At 49.0% G+C, this 27,215-nt stretch overlaps 1 protein-coding gene across 21 annotated transcripts in view; it reads left to right on the forward strand.

The window, feature by feature from the left end:
• The window catches only part of RALGPS1 (Ral GEF with PH domain and SH3 binding motif 1), a 286,283-nt gene that overhangs the window by 76,702 nt on the left and 182,366 nt on the right, over positions 1-27,215 (forward strand). For all 21 annotated transcript variants that reach the window (XR_003790635.1, XR_003790636.1, XR_003790637.1 and 18 more), the window contains one exon: positions 21,336-21,419. Coding sequence is in view for 18 of the 21 variants with exons in the window: in XM_029201514.1 (XP_029057347.1) it covers positions 21,336-21,419 (84 nt within the window). In the remaining 3 variants the exon portion in view is untranslated. The remainder of the gene's footprint in view (positions 1-21,335; positions 21,420-27,215) is intronic.

Consider the following 27,215-nt stretch of genomic DNA (forward strand, 5'->3'; position numbering starts at 1 on the left):
CGCAGGCTCTAGAGCACAGGCTCAGTAGTTGTGGGGCACGGGCTTCGTTGCTCTGCAGCATGTGGGATCTTTCCGGACCAGGGATCGACCCCATGTCCCCTGCATTGGCAGGCGGATTCTTAACCACTGCGCCGCCAGGGAAGTCCCTCTCAGAAGGTTTAAATCGGTCTATTCTGTAGACCTATCTGCATGCCCTCCAGCAGATTCTAGGTTCTCGGGAGCTGCTGATCCTGGCCCTTTCTAGAGGAGGACCCCTAGGCTTGTGAAGAGATCCTGACAGCTGACTTGCCACTGGAGACTTCTTAGGGGTCAAAGTGTCCCTGAAAGTTGGGACACTTAGTGGGACCTGGGAAAACAAAACACCTGAACGAGCAGCCTTGAGAGAGGTGGCCCTAGTGATAACCAGAGCAGCCAGGATGGGGTGCATCTTGGATAGGATCCCTGGTTGCCTAGAACCTTACAGAAAGGAAGGGGAAGAGTCAGGGCTCTAGCACCTTATCTTTGGGGAGATTGTGTGGCATACTGGTTAATAGTGTGAGTTATTGGGCTTCCCTGGTGGTGCAGTGGTTGAGAGTCCGCCTGCCGATGCAGGGGACACGGGTTCGTGCCCCGGTCCGGGAAGATCCCACATGCCGTGGAGCGGCTGCGCCCGTGAGCCATGGCCGCTGAGCCTGTGCGTCCGGAGCCCGTTGCTCTGCAGCGGGAGAGGCCACAACAGTGAGAGGCCTGCGTACCGCAAAAAAAAAAAAAAAAAAAAAAAAAAATAGTGTGAGTTATGGTTCAGACAGAACTGAGTGGAGATCTCACTCCATCACAAACTAGCTGTGTGAATTTGGGCAGGTTCCTTAACATCTTTAAATCTTTGTTATCTCATCTATAAAGCAGTGATGACAGTAGTAGCTACTTCATAGTGCTGTTGGGAGGGTTTGTGTGATGATGTATTAAGTCCTTACTTAGCCCTCTGGCTGGAACATTAGTGCCCAGTAGGTGGCTGCTGCTGCTGTTCCTCGTCTTCCTCTTTTTCTTCTTCCTTAAATTGTTGTTGTTACCACCCAGATGTCTCTCTGAGATGGATGCAAACTGGTCTTGAGTCTTGAATGCCAATCCTGTGGATTTAGGAAGGCCAGATCTTTCTCCAGATCCATGCAGGTCCCTGGAGGCTTATTCCTAGCACGTACATCATTTCTGCACCAAACCACAGTGATGGAGCAACAACTCTGCGGCTTCCTCCCAAAGAATCTGCCACTTAAAGTGCTAGGGAGCCATGGAGACTTCTTGGAAAGGGAACCTTGGGACCCACATTAACAGCTTTAACAGGCGCTGTAGGCATCACTGTTTCTAAAATACCAACGGCTGCACCCTCGCTGTGGGTCCTTTAGCTGATCCCAGCCTCTTCCCAGCTCTTTGTTCCCCTCTCAGGACCATCCATCTCCCTTCTCTGTACAGAACAGATCCAATCCCCAGCTTCTGCAGCCCAGTGTGCGGCCTTAGATCCTTTAAGGTACTCAGCCGGACAGAGCACCTCCATCTAACAGGACCACCCTTCGTTGAGGACCGTGACTGTAAATAGTCCCTTTGGGGGGGATGGGGAGAAGAGGTCATTATTATTTTTATTGATGGTCACAAATGCTGCTTTGCTCTAGGCCCCAGGAAAGAAGAGTTGGCAGGTGAAATCTACTGAAGGGGTGGAGCTGAAACCATGGGTTCAGTGGCCCACCTAGGTTGAACTGGCCTCGCACTTGCTGCTGTGCAGCCTTGGGAAATTCGATTTGCTTCTCTGTGTCCCTGAACCTCTGAGCCCAGGCTAGCTTTCCCTTCCTGAAAAACTCCATACCCTGGGGCATATGTCCCCAGGATGCCTGTGCGATGAAATGCTCTCCTAATCTCCACCCTTCCCACTTTTGAAGGATTAGCTCACAGCCCTGACTTCATTGACCTTTAGCTACATAACCCCTCTGCAGGGAAGCAGGGAAGCAAAGCTGCACATTGGGAATGTCAACAGAGTCCAAACTCCCTCGGAGTTGGAAACTGGAAACCAGGTCCCGGGTCTCTGGTTCCTGGCTCCTGACTCTTCCAAGGAGGTCCCTGGATTCCTGTTTGATTGGTTTCCCTGAGAAAGGGGCTTTCTAAGCCTTGCCCTCCGTCAGGCTGTCCCTCCCCTTCCTCACCCTTTCCTTCATTGAGGCCACCCAGGCTGCTGGGCTGTGAGAACAGAACAGTGGGAGACCAGGTGATGTTTTATGTTTCAAGTAACAGAAAACAGCTCAAGCCAGCTTGACAAAGGGGAATTTGCCAATAAAAAGGGGAATTTGCTGTAAGCCTTGGGGTGTCTCATGGAACCCAGAAGTGGAGAGAGGCTGGAATCTGGGCTCAGAAACCTGGCCAGACTAGTCTTTCCTCTCTATCCTCCATCCTTCCTCAGCTCCCTTTCTCGGGGCTTCTGCCAGCTCCCTCTGACTCCCTGGTAGGCAAGGGAGGCACAAGATGACTGCCCTAAGCCCTGGAGGCTGACTCCATTCTCTCTCCCTGCACCTGTAGTCCAAATTCATACACAAGGAATTACTGATGGCGCGGTGGGGGTCGAGTTCATGTCATCCAAGGTGACTGCCCCTGTGATGGGGTCGAGGGCAAGGTGCAGTTCCCAGAGAAGTAGGAATGGTCAAGAGCTGGGCAGACACCCCAGCGTGCGAGTAATGGGGAACCAGTGTCCTTCAATGTCCCCTTGTCTCAATACATCATCTGTCTCTTGGGGACCTTCTGGCTCTGAGACCCTATCTGCTCCAGTCAGCACCCTTCGTGTTTGTACTGTGTGGGCTTCTGAATGGAGCCTGAGAGTGGGGTGACGGGTTGGTGCCTGGGAGGAGCCGGTTAAATGAGCTGTGGCTTCTGCACATTGATGCCCCCAAATGGTCCATGTTCAGACAGCCTTTATTTGCACACGGCTTAGGTCAGATGTGGGACACTTGGCCATTAAGAAGGGAACGCTGTGTAGCTATTTGGGGTTAAGAAAGATCTCCTTATGCAGGAGCTCATTCTGCATGTTAGTAACTCTTCCTGTGGTTTGTGTGTGTGCCTCTTTGGGGGATGAAAGTCAGCCTCTGGAGGACCCAGACAGCCAGGGGCCAGTCTGGGCCATCTGGGTCATGGAAGGAGTCCTCTGGGGTGGAAGGAGTCCCAGAGCCACCGCCATCCCTTCCCCCTGGGTGGTCATGGCAGTGTGGCCAGGACAGGGGCTCTGCCTTGGCTGGGCAATGAGGGGTCTGCCCTGGGAGCTGGGGACATGTGTGGTGTCCCCGGACCGACAGCCTATTTTTTACGGAAGTACTTTTCCTCCAGACACTTAGAATTCAGTCCGTGTGTATTAGACAAATTATATATCTAACTGGAAAAATCTAACTGCATTTTAAATCCTTTTCTTATAACTGGCTGATATTTAAAAAGCCATTTTGGTAACTTCTGACTAGGTTTGTACCTGTATGCAATTGAGACAGTTAGGTTGATGTTTAAAAAAAAATAAATACTGTTTAATAGGATTTTGCATGCCAAGATTGAGGCTGAATGTCAGAGCATAAAAATGGGTTTATATGTAATGGGGAGATTACAGACAGTCCCCTCTACCCCTGGCCCCCCTCTCACAGAGTGGTCCTGGCAACCCCTTCCTGCCTATAAATATTTGGGGTTGCCTCATTGGCATGTCAGCATGGGTGAGAAGAAGCCAGATGATTTTATGATCTATAAATGCAGGCACCAGACATGCTCTGAAATTCATTAGTGTTTGCTTGTCATTACAAATGGCCTGGGTTGTTTGCCTTCTGACTAGACGGGTGGACAGTCAGGGCCCAACTGCAGGGCGTGGAGGGCTCTGAAGTTCTGACTCTCTTGGGAAATGAAAGTTTAAAGCAAACTTTTAATTTATGGCTGGAGATTGTTCCCTTCTCTTGAGCGTAGGTCTTGAAAATTTGACTCTTTAGATGTAGATTGGCTTTTCCTTCAGTGGAAAATATGAGATTCTTGGATGAAAACTACTCATAAAATAAGTTGTGATCTCTTGTTTTTTTCCCTTTTTCCTCTTCTGCATTGTGGATAAACTTTTTGGAGAGGGCAAGCCTCTCAAAGTGTTATGCCCAGACACCTCTGTGCGCGGCAGAATTTGCACGTCTCTCCCCAGCCCTGTCCCATTCCACAGAGCACAGCCCCACTCCTCGGCCACTCTTCCCTCCTCTTGGACCTGGGGCACTCAGGGCTCAGGTTGTGGCCAGCCCTTGCCTACCTGCCTACACCCCCAGGGTCCATTTCAGACCCCAGATGACCCCTTGAGGTGATTGTGAGGCTGTGGGAGGCTCTGAGCCTCTGCCCTCTGGTGTGGAGGTGGTCAGAGCAGCGCTGAGCCGTCTTGGCTGCGTATTTGCTGAAGTCAAGGTATAGTCAGCCCTTGGAGTCTGAGTGGCATCTGGAGGAAGGCTGATGTGCAAGGGGGCCAGTGTGTGGTCTCCGAGTGGAGCTGTGGATTTTTTTTTTTTTTTTGCGGTACGCGGGCCTCTCACTGTTGTGGCCTCTCCCATTGCGGAGCACAGGCTCCGGATGCGCAGGCTCAGCGGCCATGGCTCACGGGCCTAGCCACTCTGCGGCATGTGGGATCTTCCCGGACCGGGGCACGAACCCGTGTCCCCTGCATCGGCAGGCGGACTCTCAACCACTGCGCCACCAGAGAAGCCCGGAGCTGTGGATTTGAATGTAGTTAGAGGAGCCGTTCTTCTAAGCAATCTTCTTGTGGCTTGGCTAGGCGTTCCTGGGCCTGCTGGGGACGGCGGGTTCCATGCTTACCGTTCAGTCATTCGGCACATATTGACCTGAATGTATCACGTGTGAGGCTCCCTGCCTGGTTTTCAGGGGACTCGAGGGCGAATGCAGAATCCCTGGTCTAATGGGGAAAGTAAGAAATATATGTAAATAATGGCAAGGGCCACACTGAAGGGGACAGACTGAGCACTGTCCGGGAGTGGGGCCTATACTCGTAGCCGGGGTAGTGGGCAGAGCATCCTGGAGGGGGTCCTGTTTGTTCATGGCCTGGAGAGATCCGTGTGATTTGGCCACAAGATCAGAAGAAAGGGCATTCCAGGTTGAGGGAACAGCTTGAACCTGGTAAGGCAGTTGGGAAGGACGTGGCCATGTACAGGGACCAGTGAGCAGATTAGTTTGCTCAGAGCAAAGGAGAGGGGAAGGGTGCTGTACAAAATTAGATCAGAGAATAGGGTAGTCCCATTGTGGAGGACTTGAATGCCATGCCCGGGGCTCCTGGGACTTGTTTCTATAGGCAGAGCTGTGCTTCCTTCAAGAAGCAGAACAAGCAGCAGCCAAAGTTCGCACAGGCCCTACGGCCACAGCATGCCCCGGACCAAAACCATGATTCTTTCCCCAGAATCCTGCTGTGGTCCCCACCCCTGGGATGGCACCCCTGTCCACCCGGTCAGGCCAGGAACATGGTGTCTGTCATCGGCGACTCCTCTCTCCCATGTTCTCTGCCGCTAGTCAGTCCCTGCCCCGTCTCCCCTCCTTCCCCCTCTCTCTGTCCCCAGGGTCACCTCCAAGGTCAGGCTGCCCTCTGGACGCCTCCTCATCTTACATGCTCATCTCCATACGCACTTCTGCCCCTTCCTGCTCTGTCGCCCACCCTGTACTTCTTAAATCTCTGTCCACGTCACTGAGCTTCTTCAAGATTTCCACTGGTTTCCCCGGTGCCCATAGGATCTGTCCCGAGCCTGGAGGCCACGTGAGACCTGGTTTATTCCTTCCTGTCCAGCCCTCCCCACCCACTCTCTGCTCCCCCTGCTCTGGCTTCCTCACAGGCCCTCGGATCTACCCCCAGGCCTGCGCGCCGGCTGTTCTCTGCCTGCCGTGCCTGCCCTCCGTGCCGCTCCTGTCCCCGTGACCTGGCTCGCTCCTAGTCCCCTGCTCCTCAGCTGTGCCAGCCCCCCATTACTCCTTGGAAGTTGTCCTTAGGCACTTAGCAACACGTTCTTAATTAACGCCTGTCTTCTCCACTGGAAGGCAAGTGCCACGCTCACTGCTCGATCCCCCAAGCCTTGCACAGAGCCTGGCACGGGGAGGTGCTCGGGGAGACTAGCTGGCGTTACTGATTAGATGGGGCTGGAGACAGAGTTGAGGGGCGGCCAGGCCTGAGGCGGTGATCGGAGCCATGGCCTCACTCCCTGTCCTACAAAAGGTGGTGTCACACCTCAGAGGCTGTTGGCTCTGGTGGCTGAAAGACTTCCTCACACTTTTAATTTCAACAAGTATCCCTGTATAGATCAAACATTTGAAAGGTGGTTTTTGTTTTAGCTTCTCAGGAGAGGAAACAGCTTTTCTGAAAGAGCCGTTCCTCCTGGCTGCTTGTGCACTGGCCTTCCCTGGTTGCCATCAGACAGTTCCAGTGTCAAACCCGAGTCACCCCTGTGATAGGTCCTGCTGCGGAGCCATTGCTGGAGTTTATCAGAGGTTTCACTTTGTTTCCAGAAATCCTGCTCTGTCCAGGGGCTTCACGTTGCTTGTTATCAAAAAGAAAATTACCAGGGGTTGGGGAGAAGACTCAGTGTGACACGTAGAATGAAACAACTATTTTGATGAATGAAGACTTACCCTGTGGCCCCTCCTGCAACTCTGCCTCGATCCAGATGAAGTCAGGCCTGGGAGCTGGGGTGCGGTGGGGGGTGGGGGAGGATGTCCTTAGGGCGGGGCAGCCTTGAGCCCCCGTGCAGCCTCCAGGCTCATTGTTTTCTACAACGCACCCCTACCGACCCCCCCCCCCCCCCAACCCCATTTCAGCCTTTTCTGAGTGAAATCTGTCCACTCCCAGGCCCCCTGTCTGGTTACCTTATCTCATACCTCAGTGTCCCCCTGGGACCTTTTTGTATTAAAAGCTCAGGCTCTGGTTTCTGCCATTTACTGCCTAGATGAACTTGTATAAATGACTTCATCTCTGTGAGTCTCAGTTTTTCCATCTGTAAAATGGAATAGTAAAATCGACTTCATGGTCTGGCTTTGAAGCTTAAGCAAAATAAACTAGATGTAAGCACATTGCACAGTACCTAAAGTGTAGGAAACATGCAATACCTTGTGGTTCTCTTCCTTCCCTGACATTTTGTTCACTTTGTAACCCCTATAGTGCTATCCACTTTGCAGATACTCCATCAGTGTTATTCAAAATGTTGGTGAAAAATCATGGGAATAATGCTTGACCAGGCTGAAACCACAGTGGTTAAGAGCTTCGGTTTTAGAGTCATACACACCTGGGTTTGAATCCCAGTTTTGTCACTTATTTGCTGTGTGACCTTGGGCAAGTGAATTATCCTCTCTGGATCTCAATTTTACTTGTGTGTAAACGGGGGGGCAATAATAGCGCTTCCTGGTGAATGCCGTTGTTAAAAGATTAAGGGACGTTAATGTAAGAAAAGTATTTAGCCTAGTGCCTGGCATACAGTAAGCAAGCTGAGCTGCTGTTGTTATTGTTTTATTATCATCATTATTATTATTCTCAGCCTGGGAACAGGACTGATCTTGTCTAGAAGTACCCTCCTCACAGAGTGAGGAGGAGCCATGGGGCTGGTGGTCGGTTATCTCAGTGTGCTCCCACCGTGTTCTCTTCCTGTCTGGTGAGATTGGGGGCCACACAGTTTGGGTCTCAGCCTCCCTGGATGTGTCCCTGGTGTCAGGTGGCCAGTGCTGCCTCTTTGGCATCTGACCAGACAGTTGTGTCTGCTCCTGACATGCAGACCTTCAGAGGATGCTTCTGTTGGGGATGTGGAAAGCCTGTGGGACGCTCCCCGGGTACTGCCGCTGCTCTCTCTCCTGCCCTGGACGGCGAGCTGCCCCCGTGGGGCCTCCACACCCTCCCTCCCGGTCCTGCTCCACCTGGGTGCGCCTCTCCCCTACCTGATCTCACCTGGATTTAACCCCGAACGCCTTTCTTCTCTCTTTTTTTCCCCTTTTCTTTCCTTCTTCCTTCCCTCCCCTCCTTTCTTCTCCCCTTCCCTCCCCTCGCCTCCACTTTCATTCCCTTCCCTCTTTCTGTAACCTGGGCTGTGTTCTCTCTGTCTGCCCCCAGCCTGCCTCCCCCCAGCTGGTTCCCATCTCCTGCCTCCCCGGACTGTCGTGTCCATCCCATCCCTGAGGACCGGCGCAGTGCCCTGAAGCCCCCTGCTCCTTCTTGACTATGTCTCTGAGACTCAGCCTCTCCACAGCCCCTCAAAACACTTGCAAAGAAAACTGCTCAGTCATGGAGTCTCCAGGGATGGGGCTTACTTAATAGCGTTTTTCTATAAAGCTACACTTGTGACCTCTGCTTCCCGTAGGCTCATAGAATGGGAGAACTGGGAGGATCTTAAGGACCATCGAGGGCCACTGTATTTTACAGACAGAACACTGAGCCCCCCTAGTGGGAAGGACTGACCCAGACTCTCAGAGGGGGTTCAGGGCACAGCTGAGAGTAGAACCCAGGACTCCTTACTTAGGAAGACCCTGTGAAAACATGAAATTGCCAAAGTGGGCTGCACATGTCTTTATCTTTTTGTTGTTGTTGTTGTTGTTAAATTTATTTATTTTATTTATGTATTTTTGGCTGCGTTGGGTCTTTGTTACTGCACGCGGGCTTTCTCTGGCTGTGGCGAGCGGGGCCTACTCTTCATTGCAGTGTGTGGGCTTCTCTTTGCGGTGGCTTCTCTTGTTGAGGAGCACAGGCTCTAGGCGCGCGGGCTCAGTAGTTGTGGCTTGTGGGCTCTGGAGCACAGGCTCAATAGTTGTGGCACACGGGCTTAGTTGCTCTGCGGCATGTGGGATCTTGCTGGACCGGGGCTCGAACCTGTCTCCCTGCATTGGCAGGAGGATTCTTAACCACTGTGCTACCAGGGAAGTCCCTCTCCATCTTTTTTGAACGTATTTCATTCTGTCTGTAACCTGAGTTCCTATATAGCTGCAGCTGGATCTACCTCATCCATTAGAGACAAGCTCTACCTCCCTTTGGGGGAGCAGGGGAGTGGAGGTGGGGTCAGACCTTCAGTAACAGGGACATACAGAACCCATTACTTAAGGTCAGTCATGAGTAGGTTCTTTACCTGTTCTGTCTTCTTGCTTGTCCTGGGCTAACCTTCCTTTTTGGTTCTCAGCTGGCTGCCTTGGCTCCCCACCTCGCCCCGGCCCTGCTGATGGGGCCTCTCGACCTATCTTTGGTTCACCTGCCTGACCTCTCCTTTTCAGTAATTGTATTTTGTATTTCAGTGTCATTGTCCATTGGTTAGAGCTGTGTTGTCCAAGATGGCGGCCTCATCTAGCTACTGGACACTTGAAATGTGACTGGTCCAAACTGAGGTGTTCTGTAAGTGTGAAAAACAGACCAGATTTCAGACATAGTACAAAAAGAATGTAAGTTGTCTCATCGATAATTTTGTATATTTTGTATTGATTACAGGTTGAAAATATAATATTTGGGTATATTGAATAAAATAAATTATTAAAAATAATTTCACCTGTTTTTTTCTTTTTTTAATGCGGATACTAGAAAATTTTAAATATATGGCTTGCATTATATTTCTATTGCCCAGCACTGGGTTATAGGCCTTTCTCAACCAGGGATCCATGAGAGGATTAAGCCTAATGCCTGAAGGTCCATTGTGTGTACAAACGTCCCAGTCTTAGGAGAATTAAGACAGTCACTCTCAAGTCACTTTCTGTGTTCTATGGTTCAGATAAGGAACCTTGTTGAGAAAGGATGCACCACCTGTTGTTTCTAACTTTAATTCAGATTCCTTTAGTGTTTCTCTTGTTATATAATGATGGCTGTTGGTTTGAGATAGATATTACTAAGCTTCTAAGAAGTTCTTTTTTTCTTTTTAAAATCCCAAACAAATGTTGCATTTTGCTAATTACTTTTTTCAGTATCTGAGAGGAACATAACACTTTCCTCTTCTTTGATTTATTGATGTACTGTTATTATGTTAATAGTTTTCATATTATTAGCTTATTCTTACTTTTTTTTTTTTTTTTTTTTTTTTTTTGCGGTACGCGGGCCTCTCACTGCTGTGGCCTCTCCCGTTGCGGAGCACAGGCTCCGGACGCACAGGCTCAGCGGCCATGGCTCACGGGCCCAGCTGCTCGGCGGCATGTGGGATCTTCCCGGACCGAGGCACGAACCCATGTCCCCTGCATCGGCAGGCGGACTCTCAACCACTGCGCCACCAGGGAAGCCCTATTCTTACATTTTTTTAGACAAACCTGCTGGGCCATGTATGATGATTCTTTTTCCCACTTGTTCTGTATTTGTTAGGTGTTAGGGTTTGGGGCTTCTCTCCATTGCTTTCTGTGCTCTGGAATAAATTATTTAGCATAAGAATTAGGTGTTACTTAAACACTTAATTATGAGGTGTGACAGGACTCACTGGTAAAATCACGTGGCCCTGGAAATTTTGAGTTAACTTTTCAAGTTTCCGATGTGGTGTTTAGCATACTCACCAGACACAGAAAAGTTATGTTTGGACAAAAAATCGTAGGCAGTGCGAGGACTAGGTCAGAACTGCCTCTCCCCGTTACTTCCAGAAATTTCATTTTGTGTTCCCGGCAGTGTTACAGACGAATGCAGTTTGCGAAGATCCAGATTAAGAAGGGTTGAATTGTGCTGAAAAAACGTGATTACCAAATTTAAATTGCAGTGGAAACAGTGAGCAGTAAACCAGATATTGTAGAAAACAAAAGGAGAATTAAAAGGCAGACTAAAATTTTCTCCTAGAACTCAGAGGAAAAACAAAAGGAGACGAATATGATGGATTGTTTCTAGGAGATGTCAAGTGTGTATGGAGTGTGAAAGGAGGGTGGGGCAGACGTGAGAAATGTCTGTAATGACGAGGTGGTAAGGACAAAGCCACAGCTACAGTGTGAGTTCCATTGAGAGAGAGAGTGTGTGTGCGTATGCGTGTGTACCTCTGCGTACCTCTGCGCTGGGAGTGGGGAAGGGCCTCCGTTCAGGAGACGGACCTGCTCTGAGGCCAAGGGGCCAGGCTCCTGAGACCTACAGACCCAGGTTGGAATCTTGGCTCTCACGTTGACCACATGTGTGGGTTTGAGCAAATTGCTTAACTTCTGTAAGCTTGCATTTCTTCATCTGTAAAAGGGGGCAATTATAGTATCTATCTGATAGGGTTGCTGTGAGAATTCAGTGAGCAAAGGATGAATGTACATAAAACGATTGACATTGTGCTTGACACTTAGTAAGTGCTCAGTAAAGTTTGCTGTTGTTGTTATTGTCATTATTATTGACCGGATTGTAAATTCTGGTTTCTCTGGGTGTTAGGCTAGTGGGTGATTTAAATTCTCTTCTGTGGGCTTTCTGTATTGTCTAGGTTTTCTGTACTGAGCATGTGCTAGGTCTCTGATCAAACAAACAAACAAAAAAATGTATTCTTTTTAAAAAGAGAACATCTGAATGATGTTATTTGGGAAAAAAATATCCCAATAATACAGAGAAAGGGGATTGAGCGCAGTCCCCGGGGTGAGAGTGGGAAATGAACGTGAGGCCCTGTGGGCCTCGTGATCAGCCCAGGAACCCGGGTGGGCTGCACTGCGGGCCGCTCTCCGTTTTGCTCACAGGGCCCTTTCTCTGTCACGTGGACTGGAGGTTGTTCACAGGGTTGCACTTGGCTGCTGCCCTGCCTGGACAGCTGGTTCTAATTGTGCAGAGCTGCACAACACTAGGGCTGGAAAGGGAATGTTTGGGGAAGTTTGCATCATCTTCATGACCCTAAATCTGCATGTTTGCTAAACAGACGGTAGTTTGAGGACTTGATGAAACAGTAGTGACTGTAAACCAGTCGCTGTACAGAAATGAATAGACTGGAAGCTGAGAAAGCGGAGCTCCTCCTACTAGGTCAGGGACCCCCACGCACCCCGACCCCGCAGAAGGCACCCATTTGTCCCCAGCGATTCTTTCCCCCTCTGTGGTTTGTCTCACCAGGGCTTCTGAGCCCTTATGGAGGCCCTCGTGTTCATTTCCCCCGGGGGCGGGCTCCTCCCTTTCTCCACACACAGCCCCTAGCAGGTGTTTCTTTCAAATTACTAAAGTGAATTGCTCTCACATGAGAAAATTATGTTGCCCGTGTATGAGGTTATAGTACAGGTTAGATTGTATGTAGCACAGCACAAGAGCACGGGGTGGGTTGGGTCCGATAAAACCTACCCAGCGCACAGCATGAGGCTTTTGGAGCTGCTTCTGCTCAGTCCCTCTGTAGCCTTCCAATCCCACTCAGAATAAACTCTAGTCCTTACCTGCCCTCGAGGCCTCCACCCCCTTCCTTCCTACCCTGTCTCCTCCCACCCGCCCCAGGCTCAAGCAGCTCCAGCCTCATTGCCCACCTTGTGCTGTCAGAGCTTCCAGGGTCTTCACACTCGCACTTCCTTCGGCCTGGAACCCTCTCCCTGGATCCTTGCAGAGCTTGCTGCCAACCTCGTTCGTGGTCTCCACTCCAGTCGGTTTATCAGCCAGGCGTCCTGAGGCATCCGCTCCAATACTCCATTCCTTCATCCTGGTTAACATTTTTTTTAAAGGATTTATCGTCATTTGACTTATCACAAATTTCTCATCTCTCTCCCCTCCTGTAGAACATAGAAAGCAAGAGCATGTTTGTTTGGTCCATTGCTATATTTCATAAAACATACTTTAACTCTGGTATCGAATGTAGATGTGTTTTATAAATTGTCAATTACTGTTGTCTCTTCCTTTTCTCTCCCTCTTCCTTCTTCATCCTTTCTTCTCACCCTTTCCCCTCTTTCTCCTTCTTCTCCCAGGAAAGAGCTAAAGATGCCTCAGCCCACTGACAGTCACTCAGAAAGCTTGGATCTAGGAAATGTCTTTTTAGGTCTTCAACCTTCAGAAATAAAGCAGGAAAGTGCAGTTGCTTTTTGTTGTCTTGAGTTACAGTGATTTGTGTTCACGTCTGTCTCCCCCACCGGCCAGACACTGAGCTCCTCGAGGTCTCGTCTGACTGTCCTGGAGCCCCTCCAGCATGGGGGCTGGTGCTCAGCTGGGCCCCCCGCCCTCCTGTCTTCTTTCCCCTCTTCCCTGATCCCTCCGTTCTTCCTCTCCCTTCCTTTCTTTCTTCCATCCTTGCCTCCTTTTACCTTTCCTCCTTCCCTTTTCTTTTCCTTCCATTTTTCATCACAGCCAATTTTGTCCCAGTGAGGGTCTAAGGCAGCCTCCCTGGTTAGCTGCTCCCTCCTCTGTGATTCACTTGGGTAAAAGCCCTGACGTTTCCTGTGGGACAGGCCTGTTTCCTGAAGGTTCAGATGGCCATGATTTCACATGCTTACTCCATCAGAAGGTACAGAAGCACCCAGTGGCCACCTGAAAACTGTCTGCTATTTATGCTGACACATTTGCGTTATAGACGTTGACCCTGACAGGTTATAAGCAGGTTATGAGTTTAGAAAAGTTTTGTATATTTGAGTGTTTACTCAACTGTTAAAATTTAATTTTAGAAGCTTTACAATGTGTAATATTATAACATGTCACCTATTAAAATTTGTTTCAAAGTAATCTTTTCATGATATTCAAATAGTACAGAAGAGCTTATGAAGAAAGGCTTTGATCCCTTACTCCAGTCCCCTCCCCAGAGGATTTTTCTTCTACTGGTTATTTTTGGAACTTTATTTGGTGCGCTGAGACCTCGATTTCATCAGCTTTATATAGTGTCTCTTGACTGCTCACTTCCCATGCTTTTCCTCCCCTTCTCCACTTGCCACCTTCTGTCAGCTGTACTTTTACACTGTCAAGTTAATTAACATTCTGACATTTTGCAGTTACACCAAGTCCATCAGTTTTCCTTAGGTTGACTCTAAAAGTTGCAAACCAACAAACAGCATTCATTTTTATGGCTATGTAAATGTGTAAGTGTCATTCAGTGTCAAGCTAGGTAGTGTGCCAGGGTTGTATTTCATTCTCTAAGGACCCTGGGCCATTCAAGAGAGAATATGCCTCACATCAAGGGCCCACAGATTCCCTTTTCTTTTAATCCATCAACTGCCTAACGTTGGGGAAAAAATAAAATATTTAAATGTATACAGCTATTAAAATATATATTTAAACATTTAAAATATACACTATTTTAAATGTATGTATACTATTTAAATACATATATAACATTTAAACATATACAAACAGGGCTTCCTTGGTGGCGCAGTGGTTGAGAGTCCGCCTGCCGATGCAGGGGACACGGGTTCGTGCCCCGGTCTGGGAAGATCCCACATGCCGCGGAGCAGCTGGGCCCGTGAGCCATGGCCGCTGAGCCTGTGCGTCCGGAGCCTGTGCTCCGCAACGGGAGAGGCCACAACAGTGAGAGGCCCGCGTACTGCAGAAAAAACCCAACCAAACAAATAAACAAAAAAAACATATACAAACAGGAATTTCTTGGTTTTTGTTATTCCTGGAGATTATAATTGCTTTTTTTCTATCATCATTTGCCCTCATCATGTCCTCAAATTTTTTCAAGTTTGCTGTTATGTTTTTATTCCTATCATTTTTAATTGCATTAATTTTTTCCCAGAGACCCTCCTTCAGGCCTCTTGGTCTTAGTCCCACGTGAACTAGTTGTTCTTTAGTTCTTTTGCATGGCTGTTATTGCTGCGCTTCCCTTCACAGTCCTCGATGCTCTGACTGTTTTCTTTCCTTTTTTTTTTTTTTTTTAGTCACACTTATTGAGGTTTAATTTTATCCAGTAAAATTCACGCTTTTAAAAAATTATTTATTTATTTATTTATTTATTTATTTTCGGCTGCATTGGGTCTTCGTTGCTGCGTGCGGGCTTTTCTCAGTTGCGTCCAGTGGAGGCTACTCTTCTCTGCGGAGCGTGGGCTTCTCACTGCAGTGGCTTCTCCTGTTGCGGAGCACGGGCTCTAGGTGTGCATGCTTCAGTAGTTGTGGCACACGGGCTCAGTAGTTGTGGCTTGCGGGCTCTAGAGTGCAGGCTCAGTAGCTGTGGCTCACGGGCTTAGTTGCTCCACGGCATGTGGGATCTTCCCCAACCAGGGCTCGAACTTGTGTCCCCTGCATTGGCAGGCGGACTCTCAACCACTGCACCACCAGGGAAGTCCCTTGGCATATCCTAATTGCTAGCATCACTCCTCTTGTGCTTTGGGGCCATTATTAAGTATAAGGGTTGCTTGAACACAAGCACTGTGACACCACCACAATCAATCTAATAACAGCTGGCCACTCGGTGACTGACAGGCAGGATATGCTGGACAAAGGGATGGTTCACGTTCTGAGCTGGACAGAGCTGTAGGGCATGAGATCTCATCGTGCTTTAGAACGGTGCATGATTTAAAAATGTATGAATTGTTTATTTCTGGAATTTTCCATTTAATATGTTCGGACCTCAGTTGACTGCAGGTAACTAAAACTGCAGAAAGCGAAACCGTGGACAAGGTAGGCAGGACTACTGTTCTCTCACGGAACCACCACGATCCAGGGCGAGAACTTGCCTAGCATCTCAGAACTTCCCTGTGCCCCTGGTAGCCAGTGATCTGGTTTCTGTCCCTATGGTTTTTACCTATCTCCAAATGTCATAAAAATGGAATCCTATAATATTTTTGTGTCTGGTTCCTTTTACTTAGCATAAAGCTTTTGACATTTATCTTTGCTGATGCCTGTGTCAGTAGTTCATTCCTTTTTATTGCCAAGTAGTGTTTGATTATATGGATGGATCACAATTTGTCCCTTCACCAATTGATGGAAACCTGGGTTGTTTCCAGTTTGGGGAAATTGAGAATTTCCATATTGAGAACTGCCATAAACATGCACACAGTTTTTTGTGTGTACAAATGAAATGTTTGCTTTAGTGAGATTGCTGGGTCATTTGGTGAAGTGTATGCTTAACATTAAAAGAAACTGCAAAACTGCTCTCCCAAATGGCTCTACCATTTTGCATTCCCAGCTGTGAGGTATGAGAGCTCTGAAATGCCTTACTCCTTAGTCAGACCCCACTGCCAACACCCAAACTGGCGCTGTCTCCCCCCACTGCCTCAGTGGGTCATCCACTCCCTGGGGTGCTTTTAAAACTCCTTTGACTAGTGTGTGACTGTCCCACCAGTTCTTCTGAAGATTGTTCCAGAGGGTAGGATGGGAGGGATGGGGAGAAACTTGGAGGTAGAAGGAAGGAAAAAAGGTTGCCATTGAGCAAGATGGTAATGTGGTGTGGTCCCTGAGGTCAGATTTAGTGACCTTTCCTTGACGTGGTGCATCTTCCATGTGGGCATGTTTTAGGAATGTGATTTGGAGAAGATTCCAATTAGAATTAAACACATGCGTGGAAGGGCCACATGTGGCTGCCTATGGCTCAGTGGCTTAGATCCTGTGGGGGTCTTCAGGGAGGACTTGTCCCACTCCCCAGGTCTCCTCTTCCAGGGCCTTACCTCATTGACCCCAGGCACAGTCAGGGTCAGGCCTTTCTCAGGCCACCTCAGGGCATCTGACTCCCAAAACTCTAAGCACAAAGCTGGTGGCCAGAGAAGCTTCGAGGGTGAGCCAAAACCAGTGTTGACTCTTGCTGTCACCTAGGAATGCTTGCAGATGGGGGTATTAAGACAGAGTTGTTTTTATCTTGGTTAGGGATTTTTTCCATGGACAGTTTCTTTGTAATAAACACCCTCCTTTGTCAGATTGAATGTCTAAATGAATCTCATGTCGTTAGGTGTTTTTACTTAAGGCAGCTGGTCAGACACCCTTTTGGCTATGGTCGTGCTGATTTTGAGGTGCCTGTGGGAGGCCAAGGGAGGTGTGGCCAGGAGGTGGCTGAATATCCTGGTCTAGAGTCAGGAGAGAAACTTGGGCCGGACATGGGCATGTGGTGGAAGCCGTGGTGGTGTGTGTGATCTTCCAGAAAGGGATGCAGATGTAGAGAATATGGAAGACGACCCTGGTGGGGCTTGGGGGACATGTGTCAGAAAAGAACAAAGCAACTGGAAAATACACTGCGAATGGGGGGCCCGAGAGGCGTCAAGACAACCAAGAGAACACAGAGCTGAGGGGCAAGGACAGAGAACAGAAAATATGCAGAGAGGTTGCCTCACCAGAGAAGGAGGTGGCCATGGAAGTGGGTTGAAACAGGGAGAACCGACAACCCTTTCAGGCGGCAGGGAGGTCTAGAAAAGATGGCTTTTGTTATTACTATCGTGGTTATTGTTGTCACCACCATTATTATTATTAATGGGAGAGGCTTTTGCACATTAAAATCCTAGCAAGGGGGCTTCCCTGGTGGCGCAGTGGTTGAGAGTCCGCCTGCCGATGCAGGGGACATGGGTTCGTGCTCGGGTCTGGGAAGATCCCACATGCCGCGGAGCGGCTGGGCCCGTGAGCCATGGCCGCTGAGCCTGCGTGTCCGGAGCCTGGCTTGCGCAACGGGAGAGGCCACAACAGTGAGAGGCCCGCGTACCGCAAAAAAAAAAAAAAAAAAAATCCTAGCAGGAAAGAAAGTGGAGAGGAAGAGGTTGAAGATACAGGGACCAGAGAGGGCATCAGAGCAAGGCCTCTGAGCAGGGAGGGGGAGGGAGCCAGGAGGAGAGCGGGTCCTGAGGGGACAGGACCTCTCTTCCACTAAAGCCTGAGGAAGGGAGAGAAGGCAGGTAAATTTGTTTATTTAGTGGCAGAAAGTTTCTCCCCGATGAACCCAGGGAACAGCCACATGACGGAGAAAAGGTCCAGAAGAAGCTGGCAAGGACTGTACGGGCTCTTACTGCCCTTTCACATCCAGTGGACCTCAGCAGACAGCTCAGAGCCAAGGACAGCTTGGGCGAGATCAGGGCCCCAGCGCACCCCAGGGCAGCCACAGGGCTGGCTCTACAGCGCGCAGGGCTACCAAGGCCTTACCAGCCTCAGCGCAGCCCCTTGTCTCCCTTATAGAACCAGCCCCGTCTCCTCTGGTCAATTTTAACTTAATTACACTCAAATCTGTTCTGTAACATGGACCTTTTTTAGGTAATAGTGGCTGGAGGAGTGTTGTTCTGTTACTTCACGTTTTCCAAACCCACTTCACACAGATGGCATCTCATATTCCTATAAGGCCAAACACAGAAGAGGAATACTGCCAAGGAGGCTGGGCTTGGGACGTGTTTTAGTGCAGTTAGAATGGCCTTATTTCTTTTGACATCTTGATAAATCTTTCTGCACTGGATTTGGGAGATTTCAACACTGAGGAATGCTCATGCCCTGTCCATTCAACAAATGAATCTGCTGTGAGCCAGGCCTGTGCCCTGCATGTCACCTCCTTTGTCAGGCTTTATCTCTCTTGGTCTCTGCCACAATTCTGTGGAGTTAGTCTCAGCATCCCTGTTTTCATCAGCGATGCAACTGATGCCAAGAGAGCGGTCACCCAGGAAATGAGTGACAGGTTGGGATTCGGAGCCAGGAAAGGACCCTTTCCATTTTATCAAGGAACCTCTCAAACATAGTGTTTTTACCCTGTTGAAGTTTTAATTTTAAAGATTTTTTTTTTTGATGTGGACCATTTTTTGGAAAGTCTTTATAGAATTTGTTATAATGTTGCTTCTGTTTTGGTCTTTTGGCCGTGAGGCACGTGAGATCTTAGCTGTATTGATGGGACCCGCACCCCCTGTGTTGGAAGGCGAAGTCTTAACTACTGGACCACCAAGGAAGTCCCAAAGTTTTAATTTTAAATGTGACATGTATTCCAGTGCAAAAGGGTCCTTAGGGAATTGTCAAACGCCAAGAACTGTACATACAGTTTTTAAATCAGGGTCTTAGAAATATTCAAATCAAACAAATTTGGGGCAGATGTATTAAGTACCTGCTTTGGTTCTTGCCTGAATGACATCAGCAGAATGAAAGAGAAATAATAATCGATTTTGTTAATAATTCAAGACAGCGACGAGAGTGGTGTGGAAGAAAGAAGGGAGTGTTTGGATTTAAGGCCGTGTCTGACAGCAGCGTGAGCCTGGAAAGAGGAGGGTGGGTAATAACATTTATCAAGTGATTGTTACATGCCAGGTGCTCTGTGTGAGCTTTAATCTTACCTGTTCTAATGAGCTTCACGGGTAAATATATTATCAGGCCCATTTAAGGTGAGAAAATTGAGGTTCTGAGAAGATACACATCACGCAGCTAGTGTGTGGAGGGTGGGCTCTGACCTGGCTCGGTCTGTAAGGTCCACACTGCTCCCTTTGAGGATGCCTTCCTAAGTTACTTACAGTGTGGAAATAGACCCAAACTCTGAATTAAATGAACCCTTACACACGTGTACCGTCCCTGCCCCCCACACTTACGGATGTGTGTATAACTTCTGCTGTTTATTAAAGAATTCAGGTAAAAACAAAGGGAGCAACTACCAGCCAGAAACTGGGCAACAACCATGTCCCAGTCCTTGAACATCAGTATTACAAATTCTCTTTTATATCCGATTATAACACATACACTTCCAGGGCTGGCTTTGGAATCCGTAGGGGAGAGAGGCTCTTGTCCTCACAGTTACCTTTCGAAAGGGCAGTAATATACATTTGCCGACTGCATATGTTCTAAAGGTGGGGTGGAGTAGGAGTCAATGGAACTGACTTTGTAGGTCAAATATACGCTAGAAAAGAAACTCAGGTACACACATCGAGGAGAATCATGGTAAACAGGCAAACTCTACAGCTCAAAGAGATTCACGTCTACTTGTGAAAAGAAGTGGAGCCAGAGCATTCATTCAAGGTGATGACTATAGGACTCAGCCCTCTTCTGTATTAAAACGGATGTGGTGAGAATTACATGAGATAACAAGTGAGGCTCCCTGTCCGGTACCGACACAATGGGGGATTCTTGGTAAATGGTAGCATTAGTTAATATCATTGTCATTACCATGACTTGGGGTCTAAATTGTGAGGGTGAGAAGGACTTGGCAGGGTCAAGGATGTCTGCTGTATTTTTTCATGTGGGTGACTGGGAGGACAATAGTGCCATTTATAGAAGTGAGGCCTCCAGGAAGAGGAGCTGTGTTTCTTAGCTCCTGGTTGGTTCCCAAGCGTTCTCAAGTCCAGGTCATTCACCTTGAATCCGGAGCTGCCCATTGCCTGCAGCTGGCTTCCCACAGGCGTGTGCCGGTGACCTCAGTTGGGTCCTGAGATGCATTTGAAGGGCACGGCACTTCAGGCCTAACTGCTCAGTTTGTCTTTGGCCATTCCCACAGCACCCCTTGACTTCCTGGTAGACCCCTGATCTGTGTCTATTCCGGCTGGTAGGCAGCCGACCCTCACTAAAGCCCTTATAAAAGTTCCTGGTGTGGGGCAAAAAATAATGTCATTAATAATACAGAGGCTGGATGTGAGTTAGAAGGAAGCCTTGTAACTGAGGGGTAGAGAACTTTCCTTTCCTGCATTCTCTCTGCCAGGGGTCGCCAAGGCACAAGCTGGCAAAGCTGGGCATTTAGTTAATGGCTTTTCCTTCATCCTTTTATCTACTTCCCCCAGGTAGTCTCATTAGATTGCTCCCGTTACCTCCCTTGCAGAGGAACCAGCCTCACTGTTAGGTAACATTTAGGTCATTTGACTCTTCAAATTATAATGCTAGATCTGCTAGAAAAGAAGAGACCACGCTCCTGAAGAAGATATTAAGGCGACCTGTCTTTCTGCCCCCTTTTGTTTATATGAGAGATGGCGGTGGGGGGGGGGCAACTTCAGGAACGAATCTGAGGTCATTCCAGAAGCTTCTCTGATCGCAGTGGGCTTGGCCCAGGACGTCCCCTGGTTCCAGGAGTGGAGGATGTCACTTGGTCAATGAAATCTGAGCATCTTCAGCCAGATTTTAATTTTAAGGTAGCCCTGGGGTGTGATCCTGCTCAATATAGCATTATACCCTCTCGCAGACAGGTAGCCCTGGGGTGTGATCCTGCTCAATATAGCATTATACCCTCTCGCAGACAGGTAGCCCTGGGGTGTGAGCCTGCCCAATATAACATTATACCCTCTTGCAGACAATTTGCATTAAGAAAGGGCTTCTGGTCCCGGGGAGCTGGCAGAGTGGCAGTGGCGGGGTTGAGAATAATTTGGCACAGAAGTCCTGGGAGATGTGGCCGGGGTTATGGAGAAAAGTATCCTGCTTCTCACCCTCACCTCTGGGGGTCCCAGGATACACCTCCACCTAGAGACCCAGCCCTCTTCTCCAGAGGAGGAGGAGAATCTCTCCCACCCTGGGAGGACATAGATGGCCAGTGCTTCAGTCCTTCCCCATCTCTGTGTCCACATTCCAGTTAGATGCCCTGCTGTATTTGCATCCCCATTGGAATCACTGTTGAAATTGACTTTGTGCTTCCCAGGAACTAGCCAGCTGTGGATGGAGTAAGAAGGAGAAACATAGTCTCGCTCCCAACGTCGTGGCCTTTACCCGGAGGTTTAACCAGGTAAGAATGCCGCTTGCATGTGCCTGTGCAGATAGCGCTCTGTTGTCCCCCATGGGCTGGGAGCCCCTCCAGGCTTCAGTCTCAGGCACCTGGCCCCAGGTCCAAACCCCTCTTCCTAAGCCCCCACCTTCATCTGCGCTTTTTCACACAGCGGGAGGAATTGAACACCTCTTTTCTGTGTTTAAATCATTTTGGTGGCTTCCAATTCCACTTAAGCTAGGGTTCGGGCACCTTAATGTGCCCTACAAGGTCCTGCGTGGTGGGTCTGGCTTCTGTCCACCTCTCCAGCCTCATCTCTTGTCTGTTCCCCCACTCTGTGGGCTTCGGCCATCCTGGCCTCCCACCTCTTTCCTGCTGCATCACATCTTGGTCTCATCAGGGCCCCATTCGTGCTTTCCTCCCTGTTCAGCTCCCAACCAGATCTCAGCGGGAATGTTACTCTCTCTAGGAGCCTCCCATGAATCTCAGCCTGTATAAGGTCTCCCCGTCATGTGTCCCCTCAGTGCACCTGTACTTCTCCATGTGGTCCTCTCCCCATCTGTCCTCATTCTGTGTAGCTCTTTAGTCTCCATCTTCCTTGGCCATCTGTGGGCTCCATGAGGGCAGGAACCATGTCTATCTTGTTCATCACTGTGTCCCCCACCACCTTGCCCTATGTCAGGCATATAATAGACCTTCAGTAAATATATGTAGAATGAATGAATGAGGTACTCAGGAAACACTTTTTGAGTTGAATTTCTTTGAATTTCTGATGGCCTGGTCACTGGCCACATGCATGCTACTACAAACCGACTTGGTCCAATCAGAACCTTTGCTCCAGGTAGGAAGCGCTGCATCCCCACCTAAAGGAATGATATCAGGGACTTGGACCAAGTAAGTGGGGTAGGCTTCTGACTGCTCAGACAGACCTGCCAGAACATGATCTTCAGTAGAAAGTACCCTGCAAGACCCCTTTGAACAAACCAAAGCTCCAAATGGGGCTGTTGACAGCTTTTCCTCTTTCTTCTTGCTTTTCTGGTTTCAGATGAGGACAGTGGCCTCGAGGTTGCACAGTGTACATGACTGGGGCTCTGGGTGTTGGGCCTGGGTTCCCTTTGGGCCTTCCCTCCAGCTGGGCTGTCCCGCTGGGAAATGCCGGGTCCTGTGCATTGCCGTTACTCAGCTCTCTCCAGGCTTCTCCAGCCCTGGCTGGTTACCGCTCCAAGCATAGTGAGAGACTCAGAGAGGCGCCAGCTTGTGTTCTGATGATCAAGGCCAGAGTTCACATTATTGTTGTTTTCTGAGATACAACAGGAACTAAGGAGGGCCTAGCCACATCTGTGGTAGGGACTGTACACCCTTTGTTTTGAAAAGAGAAATACTGAAGGCTTTTTTTTTCTTCTTCTTTATTTTCAAAATCTTTTCCTTTTCAACTGAGCTTAGTCTTTTAAAAAAAACCAGATGTGTACACAGTATCAGGGGATTCATAGTTTCCTTAGCAAAACTATTTGGCTGGGAGCCAGCTCAGTCCCACCTCTGATCAGCTACAGAGCTCCCGGAGGAGGGACACTGGCGGCTCTGATGTAATCTGCTTTGCACGTGGAGGCCAGGTCAGCTTGGCAAAGGGCAGTGCAGCTTGTTCTGCGAACAATTGTATTGTGTCCAGCTCAGACCAAGTGGGTGAAATGAGCCAGAAGTAAAGCTGCATTCTCACAGAATGCTCTGAGAAATGGTCTCCCTGCTGGCCTGTGAGCCACTTAGAGAGCAGTTCCTGGACACAGCCCTGGTAGCTCTGGTTTGAAAACTGGCCAGCGGCCAGTCCATCAGCCGCTGGGGCTGCTTTCCCTGAGATGAACTGATTGGCGTCTCTTCCTGGCAGACTTTCATGTGTGACAACAAAGCTGCTCATCAGACTCCAGATAAAGGCAAGCAGGTCACTTACCTTTCTGAGCCTGTTTTCTTTATCTGTGAATGAAAATAATAATAGTACTCACTTTGCACAGTTGTTACGAAAATGAAATGAAATGATATAGGTAGAGCTCTTAGCGCTGTGTCTGTCTGTAGTAGGCATCCAAACATTTTTTCGGGAAGAAAGGGAAGATTAGTTGATTGGAAGGAGGTTGCGAGGGAATCTGAGGCTCCCTGTGGCCAAACCAAAAATCCAGCAGCCAGTGTTCTGGTCGGCCTCTGAGGACGTGCCTGCTTCTCCATGGGACCTGAGTCCCTTGGGATTTGTTTATAGAGTGGCTGAGATGGAAGAGCTTGGCCAGGTTCCCTAAGGGTCTGTTATGGGCCAGGCTTGTGTCTTGGCCCCAGGGAGTTCACCATAAAGCCAGAAGTTCTCAGTCTTTTTCCGATCACGGGTTCTTTTGAGAATCTGACAATATCACATATGAACCTGCCCTCAGATAAATACATAGATATATACATTTCCATTTAATTTGAGTGGGTTTGCTGCCTCCCCTGCCCACTGCCCCCCAAAATCTGTACATGAACACTTTAGAGGTCTGTCGACAGCAGGCTGAGGAGCTGTGGTCGCATGGAATCAAACAGACCTGAGTTTGCACCTTAGCTCTACAACTTGTTGCCTGTATGATCTTGGGTTGTCTTTCAGCCTCTGACCTTCCTCATTTATAAAATAGGAAGAATCATTTCAAGTGATTTTTGAAGATTAAATGAGAATCATGGATCTAAAGAGTTTAGCTCAGCACTTGATATATAGTAAACAAGTAATATTAGCCTTAAAAAGGGTGGTAGTGTAGTGGGAGCTACAAGCTGAAAGGAAGGTTAGCCTTGGGCCTAAGTGCTGGCGGTGGGGTTGAGATTGTGTCCTGAAGATGAAGAATTAGGAAGAGACAGAGAGGGAATTTGGATGACTTGGTTCCAGTCCAGGCTCTGCTGCTAACCTGTTCTGAGGCCTTAGGCAAGTCCAAGTCTAGGTCTCAGGACCCTTATGTATTAGCAGAGATTGGACCAGGCAAAGGTTCCCAACACTTTGCCCTGGAGGACTGCTTTAACGTTTCTCATGGACATATATATATACATGTACGTAGTTCTTAATGACTGAAACCCCAGCTCAAACTCGCCTTACTGGCTTATGTAACAATGTCCAGGGAGAGACTAGACTTCATGTATTGCTTGGATGGCGCTGTTCTCCCCACCTGGAGGTCCCTGGAGACGTTCAGGGAGGTGGTTTCTCTGTGCTGGCTCCCCTCAGGCGGCCCCCTCCTCTGTGGTTCCAAGATGGCTGCCAACAGCTCATTGTGAGGGCAACCCCTGCAGAAAAGACCTTCCTCTTCTTCAGTAGCTCCATTTGATGTCCTGGAACAGAGACTCTGGGGTTGATGGCCCTGGCTTGAGCCCCATCCTGCGCTTCGTGATCTCATCACCCTGACCAGGAAACAGGAGGCTCTGGCTGGCCAGGTCTCAGAAACAGGCCTTCCCGTGGAGGTAGGGTAGGGGGCCAAGGCCGCAGGGAGTGAGATGGGAGGACTGGCAGTTCCTCAGGGAAAGTTGGTGCTCGGACAGGAAGAGGCTGAGGGATGGCCAGAACCGCCCGCAGACCCTCTTCCCTCTTGCACTCTTCCATCCAGCTCTCAGCTTTCTCCCCTGATCAATCTGCTGATACCCCATCCATGCGTCATTAGCCTAGTCACCGAATATTCCTGATCCCTCTTGGCTTTAATCGAGACTATTTAAAAAACAGTTATTGAGCACTTAGGCTCAACTTACTGAGTTAGATTCTGTGCTAAGCATTTAACCTGCATCATCTAATTCTGTTTTCACAAAACCCACTGAGGCCGATATTTTAAACCCATTTTATGGATGAGGAAGCTGAGGTTCTGGAAAGTGAAGTAACTTGCTCAAAGCCACATAGCTGGTGAGTTTCCTTACTTAGGGGCCTCCCCATTTTTCTGAACATGACTCCAGTAGAATCCCCTGTTCTTCCAGACTTCATTTATCACAGGGCTGGGAGGCAGTGTTAGCATTTTCCCTTCCAAATGCTACCTCCAAACAATTATTCTTTCCTCGTTGTATAAACCCTCTTTCATTTGAGGCTCATTACTTCTGGTTATATTCATTTATTTATTTAATAGACATTGACTGCACATGGTACCGGACTCTGTGCTAGGTTCAGGGGGTCAGCAGTAAACTGGATGTAGCCCTTGCCATCATTAGCTCATAGTCTGGTGGGGGAGACAGACGTGATGGAGGGGATTACAGTCCAGGGGAATCAGTGCTAGGGTGGGAAAACCAGAGGAGAGGTGTGGGCAGTAGGAAGGGAGGCCAGGAGACTGGATTGGAGTCTGTCCCATTAATCTAGGTGAACGACAGAGATGTAGAGTGGCCGGGCTCAAGAGAATATTAAGAGACCGAATGATAGCACTGGGTGATTGATTGGATTTGGAGGGAGATGACAGGGAGGCGCAAAGGAGGCCCCGCTTTGGTCCTTGGCAGCGGCACTCTTTGAGGTGGTGAGTGCAGAGGAGGAGGAGCAGTTGTGAGAGGGGAGATGACGGAGAGGAGAGAGGTTTGGGCGTGTGAGCTCAACCATGCAGCAGGTGACTGGGTATTTGCGTCTGGGAGTCGGGAAAGATCCAGCTTGAAGATGCAGATATTGCAGTCACCTGCATTCGAAGCCGCAGGAGTAGATGAGGTTGCCCAGGGAGCAACGGAGGCCCACGTGAGAGCCTTAGGGCTTATGGGAAGGGCAGAGGAGAAGGGGCTGAGAAAGAGCAGCCTGGGCACGAGAAGAGCACCCAGAAAGGCTGGTGTCTTGGAAATCAGTGTCTCAAGGACAACGGAATGCTACAGAATGGGTCATTTAAAAGGACTAAAAAAAGAGTCTTTTATCTTTAGCAGCACGGCGGTGCTAGGCTCAGCAGGAGCTGTTTTGCGGGGGTGTGAAATGGAAGCTGGGCTGTAGCAGCTTGAGCGGTAGATGTGAGGAAATGGAGAGAGCAGGTGTAGGCGATGCTTGAACAGTGGCTCTAAGGAGAAAGATGAGAAGAAGCGGGTAGCTGGAGGGGTTGAAGACGTTCAGGGAGGTGTTAATATTTCCTCTTTTCTTTTCAGCAGAAAGAGCCTTGGGGGTGTACATATTTTGAATGGAAAGAGCCAGTAGACCGGGAAAAATTAAAGATGAGGAGAGAGAGGGAATACATAATGAAGTGAAGTCCCAGTGAAGGTGGGAGAGGCCGAGGCCTGGGACCTCTTCATCGTAAAAGGCGAGTCTGCAGAAAGGAAAGATACAGACACAGGTCTGCTTGCAGGTGTGGTGCAAGAAGGTTCACGGCTCCTCTTTCCTCAGTGAAATAGGAGGTGAAGGCAGGGAAGCAGGAGGAAAGCTTGAGGGGTTTGGGGGGAGCTTGAAAAAACCACTCCAGGGGAAAGAGAAGGTTGACTATGGAAATATAGGAAGACTTGTGGGCAGAGCCGCTGAAAATAGAGGTCGTGGCTTTTAAAGTAGCCCCAGGGCATGAGGGTAGCTGGTTTTCTCTAGTTGCACTTTGCAGCCTAAAGAGAGGGGCACAGGAAGGCAAGTGGTTGAATCCATCCATGATGAGCAAAGCAGATTTTTTGAAGGACCATGGGGCAAGGGACCTAAAGGTACTGGCTAAGAAGGGGCTGAAGTGACAAATGATAGGGGATCCATCTGCTCAAGAGGAAAAGAGCCACCAAGGACTCCAAGGCGTGGTGAGAGGGAAGGATGGGCACAGCAGTGGGGCTGGGGTCAAGGAGCAGGTGAGGACTAGAAGGTTAAAGGTTGTGGCCCGAGACTGGAACTTCAGGTTTCTGATGCAGCACAGTCCTGGG

This window comes from Monodon monoceros, unplaced genomic scaffold (genome assembly GCF_005190385.1).
Source record: "Monodon monoceros isolate NGI ecotype Baffin Bay Population unplaced genomic scaffold, NGI_Narwhal_1 Super_Scaffold_5, whole genome shotgun sequence".
Taxonomy (NCBI): Eukaryota; Metazoa; Chordata; class Mammalia; order Artiodactyla; family Monodontidae; genus Monodon; species Monodon monoceros.